The 8162-nt window shown below is 36.8% G+C and overlaps 1 protein-coding gene across 1 annotated transcript; it reads right to left on the bottom strand.

The window, feature by feature from the left end:
- Nucleotides 1–5345: 5345 nt before the first annotated feature.
- On the bottom strand, nucleotides 5346–6071 carry LOC110722282 (the record flags this gene model as incomplete). Its single annotated transcript, XM_021901554.1, has 2 exons — nucleotides 5756–6071; nucleotides 5346–5644 (listed from the first exon to the last, which is right to left on the bottom strand). Coding segments are annotated over exons 1-2 (615 nt in total), but the record flags the coding sequence as incomplete, so codon positions are not given.
- Between the last annotated feature and the right edge of the window lie 2091 nt (nucleotides 6072–8162).

An 8162-nucleotide genomic window follows, 5' to 3' on the forward strand; every position in this document is an offset into this window, starting at 1 on the left:
AGGATGTCTATTGATGAATCTTCTTCAGCCCAAATGTCGTCCGTGGTGTATGATATGGAAGGTGAAGGTTCTAATATATCTTTTAGATAGACATCTTCTTCATCACTGTCCCATACTCCATTAACATTTATATCCTCTTCTTGTTGAACTTGGACTAATTCTTTTCCATCAATCATTTTCTGCACCAAATCCTTGAATTTAAAGCAGTTTTCTATGGTGTGTCCTCCTGACTGATGGTATTGACAGTAATATCTATCTGTTCTTTTTAATGATTCAAATTGTCTCGGTTCGAGAGGTTTGACCTTGCCACTCTCGGAGAGCATTTTAAACATTTGTGCATACGGGATCCCAATTGGAGTATAAACTTTATTTCTCTTCTTGGGTCTTTCGGTGACTTGTAAGGGAAAGTGTTTTGCCTCATAAGTCGTTTTTACTGGTGTGAATTCTCTCTTAGGTTCTTGATCATATTCCTTGCGAAGTTCATTCAGAATTTTGAGAGTTTCATGTAACAGTTGTGATGTCTCCCTCAGATATAGTGTGAGTATTCGTATTTCTACCTCATTTGCTGTTCCGGAAGATTATCTTCGACATTGAAAAAGGTCTCTTCTTCTTCTTCTTCGACGGTCGGTTACTTTGACAGGCTTAATAAGAGATGAGGGGGTCAACTTCGCCTTCTTCATCGGAGATAGCCAATGTGTGAAGCTAAAGGTGCATTGTCAATACTCGGTTTCTTACTTGGCAGGAGGCAAAGGACAGCTTATTTACTGTCAATTCAGGTCTTGTATAGCTTCCTTAAGCTTCCAAACAGTTTTCAGTGGAATGGCCCCTACCTTGATGATATTTGCAATGTGCATTGGGGTTCAAATTAGTGCGACCTCTTCTCGATTGGTGGATCCCCAAATGGTTCAATGGGAGTTATAAGACCTTTTGCATTTAGCCGATCAAACGCGGTGTCATAACTCATGCCAATAGGAGTGAAGTTTCTCATAAACAGTTTCTTTTGTCCTTGGTTGTTCATGGCGAGGAGTTCTCCCTGATTAAAGGTGCTAACATTATTTGAGTGGGCGGTTTTGGAAGAAGAAGGATTGTCGTTCTTCTTTCCTTTCCAGCCACTGTTGGAGTTATTGTTGGCAGCTTTAGATTTAGCTAAGTCATCTTCAATATTAATCCCAATATCATAAACAGCCTTAAAGGTATGAAGGTTATTTTGATATTTAAGATGTTTTGAATATATTTCTTGGAGATTTTTAATGAACAATCTCATAGACTCTTTTTCACTTGGTACCTCAATCATTTTAGCTGAGGTTTCTCTCCACTTGTTAAAGAAAGTTGTGAAGCCTTCATTCTCCTTCTGCTTGAGAATTTCAAGTTCTCTATGGTCAGTTTCGACTTGAACATTGCACTTGTACCTATCGACGAAAGCGTTTGCTATGGATTCCCAGGTAGAGGTCTTTTCTTTTTCAAGAGAAAAGAACCATTGTTGGCAAACGGTCTCGAGAGATAGTGAAAACAAAGAAGGGAAAATTTTCTTATCGATACCCTTGATACTCATTGTTGTTTCAAATGCCCTTAGATGGAAGTAGGGGTTGTCGATTGCCCTAAACTTTGGGATGTCGTTGGCACTGAACTTCTGCGGAAGAAGATCCTTATCCACCGAGACCCCTTGGGATGTGAGTTCTTGAAATTTGTAGTCACTGGACAACTTGCTTAGGCTTTCTTGCATGAGGTCCATTTGTTGTTGCTTCGCGGGATCCTCGATCTTAAGTGCGAGAAGCTTTAGTGTCTCAGTTACAGTAGCCAGTTGGTTCTTGAGATCATTAACTTCTTCCTGAGTTGCCATTATAACTCTTGCTTTCCTCTTGCGAGCTATAGGTTTGTCAAAAAGTTGGACTTGTACGAAAAGGTTATCTTTGATTAATCATCCTTCCTTTCTTGACCACGCGCTGTAAATTAAGCCAGTTTGCGTTTTAATTACTTAACTCGAATCAGTTTGACTTTATGGCTTTTATTTTCAAAAAAAGTATGCATATTTTTAGGGAGCAATAATGGACATGTGTATGGGGAACTTAAGTACTATTATTTATTGGAGGATTAATATCCGACTTACCCCCCTAAAAAAATGACGAAAAATAACGCTCGCACCAAGACTCCCTTAATCATGGTCAAGACATGTGTATTAGTGTGTGTATTGAGTGTAAGTGACATACTTAGACTCTTGTGTAAGACCATGGGACGTAGTGCCTAAACTCGAATATTGATTCAATTAAGCATTATTGCCAGCAAAATTAACCGAATTAAACAGGAAACTGATTAATTAGACATTAGGTGATGACTCGACAAATAATCCGAACTGTCGGCCAAGCGACAGGACTGCGTCGCAATATGGTGGTTGGCGCCAGACTTTTTAGTAAATGTCTGGCGCTACACACCATACAGTGGCGCTACAGCCCAGATTTTGGCACCAATACTAGAGCCTCGGTCTGGGACTGTTTTCGATATCATTAGTCAACTGGGTATGTCTAAAGTCGTACTAGGTCAATTCCAATTAAAAGAAGAAAAAACTTTATTGACTCGAATTAATTAATTAATTAATTAGGCAAAGTTCTTTAAGTCATCAATTATAATCTCAACACAAATCAACAAACGGTTAGGAGGAGCATAGAATATATATGCACAACAAATAATGCACAATTAGGCAAGTAAGCACAATATGATGCAATGAGTTCGCAACCTAACCATGGCTCTAGTTCTCTAAAGTTCGGGATATGGTTTAGTCAAACAGGGTCCATGGTTAATAGTTCAGATGCACCGCGTAGAAGCCTAACCGTGAAGGGTTAACACGTGTGGATAGAACACCGCGAGTTTTTAGAAAAAAACTCACTTCCATGGTTTGGTGAATTCAACCTCTCAGATGTACCCTTTGTTGCCAGGAGCGTTCAATCGGGTAGATGGAGCATGAATTCCCAGAGGGTTATGTCCATATGTAGAACACATATGGGTTTCAGAAAAGTGAGAAAAAATTCAATCAGGAAGCAGGATCGAGCAAACAATACGAAAAACCGGTCGAAATTAGAACACATATTTCTGGCTCGGTATTGGGGGAAATTGGTGCCAGCAAACAGAGACTGGCGCCAACTTTTAACTGTAGCGCCTGGCGCCAATACTGGCGTCTGGCGCTACGGCAAAAAGTGTGGCGCCAAGCTCTGGCCCCTGACGCTACTTCCCACATGCCTCAGCAGCTTTTTGTGCTCAATAAAATCATCCTGTTTCGCGCGGTGTTATTTCAGTCCTAGTTGTGAAAGACATTTCTCAAATTTCCTACGTGTAAAATCCTTATGTTTTTTACTCATTACGGATGGTCTTTCCAATGAGAACCTTTTCATGCATATGACAATAATGTTAATCAAAATTACGCACATGAAATACTTAGAACTTTTCGAGTCTCATCCACTCATTCTAAATCATTGCCGAAACAAATTCAGGAATTAAAATAGAAATCCTCCCCAGTGGAGTCGCCAAAAACTGTAGGGAATAGTTTCAAGCCTTTAAAAATCCCACTAGCTTGAACCCCACTGTGATCATACACTAAAGTACGGTGGCGTTCAAAAGGGAAGAAGATAGAGCAAAAGAGTCGCCAACAAGTTTTTAAGGAACTTGTAAACCGTTCACGAGGTGAAGGTTACATCCCTTAACAATCCAAGAGATCGTCAACTCCATAAGGTCATGAACCAAATAAGGGTCCGGGGATGATGGTACAAATCCAACCTAAAAGAGATTGAACCTGCCCTAATAATAGGCCTCTACTTTATTCTGCTCGTATTCATGTGCGCTTTCTGACTAACATACAATCAATAGGATTAACCCTAAACCTATTTAATCTATGTTGGTTGAATATTAATGCATCACTTGAATTATAATCACAATTAACCTAACAAGATTATTAATATCTTATTAAGCGTGATTGCAAATACCAATTCCCTTTAACCTGCAATAAAAGGTGATCAAGCAATAACAATACAAAATAATATGCATATCAAGCAACATAATAAATAATCATAATCATAAATGATCATAAACATAAATATTAGAAAGAACATAGGAAGCATCATACTTTATCATACTTAATATTAATGATACCCTAGACATGATACTAGGAATCATAAATAACAATCTAAGCATGATATCTACATCATAAATCAATTAACCATTAAAGTACTTACTTGGATGCCTCGTACCTCTTTCTAATTACAAAATACACACGTTAGTAACTTCAAGGAAAACAATAATCAAAACAATTAAATTAAATAATTGAAAGAGAGATTTGGGACCAAACTCTCAGAAATTAAAACCTTTCACGTCTAGGGCAAAGGCAACTTCGAATATGGCTAGGTGTATCAATATCTTGTGAATGCGGAATTTTGTATTAAAGAGCAAAGTTTAGAAAGAATGTTGAAAGATTAATGATTCATAAAGTAATTGTTGACTATTGATGATTGTAGATGATGAATGAAAACGGAGTTTATTAAAACTTAAGAATAAAAAGAATTGGTGAATGATAGATGTAGATGATTCTTGAAAACGGAGTTTTTGATACGATATTTATAAAGAAAAACATCCAAAAAGATAATTTATCAAAACAAAGTCTGAAGATCGAAAAACTAACTTGGCGCCAGCCTTGGCTCATTGGCGCCAGGACCAGTGGCTAGCGCCAGGCGCTAATGGCTGGCGTCTGGCGTCTGGCGCCAATCCTGGTTCCAGGCGCCAAGGCCTGGGGTTGGACGCCAAACCGGATTTTAACACGTTTTCGAAAATCTGATAATTTTACCGTACTGGAAGATAAAATAATATAATTTCAGTCGAAAATGCTATTTGATCTTGATTAAAGCTCTGAAGAGTCCTAACTGAATTAAGAATGATAAGACCTTCTAGAATGTTCTAGAAGACCAAAACCATTCCTAATTACATTAGGAATGATAAATCATATTAGGCCCTCCCCTAGATCATTGGGTCGTACTTAAAGCTCAAACAAGGCCCAGTTTAGTAAATTGGCCATAAATTCCTCAATATTCATCAGAATTGGGCTTATAATATATCGTTGGAAAGGTCTTTGCAAGCCCCATCCAACTACACCACTATTGGACCCATATCATGGACCAACCAAACTGGATTGACTGTTTTCTTAAAATAAAGTTTTCAAAAACAGAGAGAAGAGAAAAGAAAAGAAAAGAAATAAAACTTTCCACAACACCAGACCTTTCCACACTTTCGTTTCATTCGATTATGATTCGACGTGAAAGGCACTCATCACTGGGTTTGGTTTTGGGGAGACACAAATGGGTGTCTACAGGAACAAAAGTAGTCCAGGAATCTTTATTTGCAAAGTAATAAGTGTGAATCCACTTAACCCATAAGTTTTCAGACTTATGAGAAATATCCCAAAGAATCTTAGTAATAGCAGCGTTGTTCCAATCTTCAAGGAAAGTGATATTCCACCCACCACAAGACTTAGGAAGTGACATAAACTTCCAAGCAACCAGAGCTTTCTTGGAAGGATTTCCATTGCCAGTCCAAAGAAAACATCTAAACTTAGACTCAATCTCTCTGATGTTTTTCTTTGGAAGAACAAAAATCTGAGCCCAATAAGCTTGAATTCCAAAGAGCACACTCTTGATAAGTTAAAGCCTACAAGCATAAGACAAATGCTTAGCAGTCCAGGAGTCAATTCTTGATGTGATTCTCTCAACTAGAGGCCTACATTGAGAAATGGTAAGCTTTTTAGCAGAGAGAGGTACACCAAGATACCTAAAAGGTAAGGATCCCTTATTCATCCCCAAAGCTTCCTGTAAAGTATCTTGCTTAGAGTCAGTGAGACCACCAAAATAGACATCACTTTTATCAAGGTTTGCAACAAGACCAGAAGCACTTGAGAATTTCTGAAAAGCCTCAAAAAGAAGTTGGACTGAAATGAGATCACCTCTAGAGAATAGAAGTAAGTCATCAGCAAACATGATATGAGTAATTCCAAGCTTTTCACATTTAGGGTGATAATTAAAGTTTGGATCCCTAGTCATCTCATATAAGCACCTAGAAAGATATTCCATATAAATGGCAAAGAGAAAAGGGGACATGGAATCTGTTGACTCGAACGAACAATACAAGAGGGGAGGTGAATTGTATTGTAGGGGACTAGGGTAATTTTTGCGGAATGTATAGAGAAACTAAGCGAAGAACTTAAAGTGCACAGAGAGATTTTACGTGGAAAACTTCTTGGCCCTAATCAATAAGAAAAACCACGACCACAAGGGATTTTAAAACTCAACTCTTAATTATAGTAGGGCAAACAACAATTGAACGCTCAAAAACACTCTTTTTCTCCTTGCTTCACTCAAAGCAATAAACACTCTAGAGTTCACTCAAACTCTCACCCCAAATTACAACTCAATGTATTAAACTCTAATATAAATCACAAAGACACTTTTAGACTCAAGTGGAATAAGTAAGAATAAATATGCTAGAATGCTCAAGTGTATTTTTGCAAACTGAAGAAAGCGTTATTTATAGAGTTAGAAATGCATCCACTAATCAGTTAGTTTGTTCCACTAACTCCATGTTCCTCAACTTGAGGAGCACGTAGAAGTGAAATGCTTGTGCTGCAAGTGAACACAACTAACCCATGATTTTTCAAACTCTTTTACTGCTTCCTTAATTTTCTCAACTAATTTGACTGATTAAAACCCACGTAAAAATATTTTCCATAAAAAATCTTTTTCTCAAAAATAAAAACCAAATCAGTTAAAGATATTTATAAAAGATATTACCTTCAAATTATATTTTCCAAAAGATAATTATTTACTTGAATAATATCTAATAGGATTTTAGAAAATATAATTAATAAGATAACTATTCCACTTTACTCTTACTTATTTCAATATAATTTATACGTACAAGAAGCTAAAAAGATAACCTAATAACTTTTAAACTCCTTACTTTCTCGACTCTGAGGCTTCCATTCTTTAGTTCCCCCGGGGAACTAACGTCATGTTTTCTTAATTTTAACTTCTCGCTTAGTCTTAAGTTTCCTTTGTCTTTAAGTATGCTCGTTCCTCCTCTGGTACATCATCACATACTTTAGTTTCCTCCTCGAAACCTAAGACTTAGAATACTTAAAGACACTTGTTAAACGTGTAAGTTTGCTTGAGTCATCATCAAAACACATAAGGGTCAACAATATTCCCCCTTTTTGATGAATGATAAACCAAGAAAACTCACATAATATTAGAGAAGTAAAATATACAAAGGATCCCTAAAAAAAATTATTATCATGCTACTAATAATAATTAATTCATACTATCAAAACTATCATGCTACGCATAATAATATATCCAAACTGACAAAATAAACTAGTATCATGTTACTAATAATAATTTATTCATACTAACAAAACTATCATGCTACTCATAATAATTTATCCAAACTGACAAAAAAAAGACAAGATAGTAATTAAATCAATAGCATACCAATGCTCAGAACTCGATTTCTACACCTCAGTGAGTTTCTCTTCCATTTCCCCCTTGCACCATTGGAAAATGGTTTGAAGTCCATTTTAGATTTTACCAACTATCTCCATCCAAGCAATCATATATTATGCAAAATACTAAAAGCAATCATACTCTAAATATCATCAGACACAAGCAATATGTCCTCCAATTGTCAAAGCCAAAAATTATAATACCCTGTTTTAATGTTTACAGACCCACAAGAAAAGCTAAGTGTTTAAACAAGCAAATTAAAATAGTTTAAAAGAAAATCCAAAGTCAAACTCCAGTAGAAAGGAAAGGGTAAGTTAGGCATCATGTGAAGGAGAAAGGTGTTGTTCAGAGGTGTCCTCCTTGGGGATATCTTTCACCATTAGATCCTCAAGGCGGTCCATTAGTTCCTTCTGTTTGTCAGTAACTTTGAGATGGTTCCTCTTTAATTCACTAACCAAAATGTAGAGATGGTTGTAAGATTTTCTAATTGAGCTTCCACCTTCTCTAATCGTTGCATAATCATAGGCTAACTAATACTTAAGGACTTTTGTAGGGATTATTTCAAGCATTATCCCAAGCTTGAACTCCACTGTGATCATACACTAAAGTACAGTGGCGTCCAAAGGGAAAGAA

The sequence above is a fragment of the Chenopodium quinoa genome, unplaced genomic scaffold (assembly GCF_001683475.1).
Source record: "Chenopodium quinoa cultivar QQ74 unplaced genomic scaffold, ASM168347v1, whole genome shotgun sequence".
In the NCBI taxonomy this organism is placed as follows: domain Eukaryota; kingdom Viridiplantae; phylum Streptophyta; class Magnoliopsida; order Caryophyllales; family Amaranthaceae; genus Chenopodium; species Chenopodium quinoa.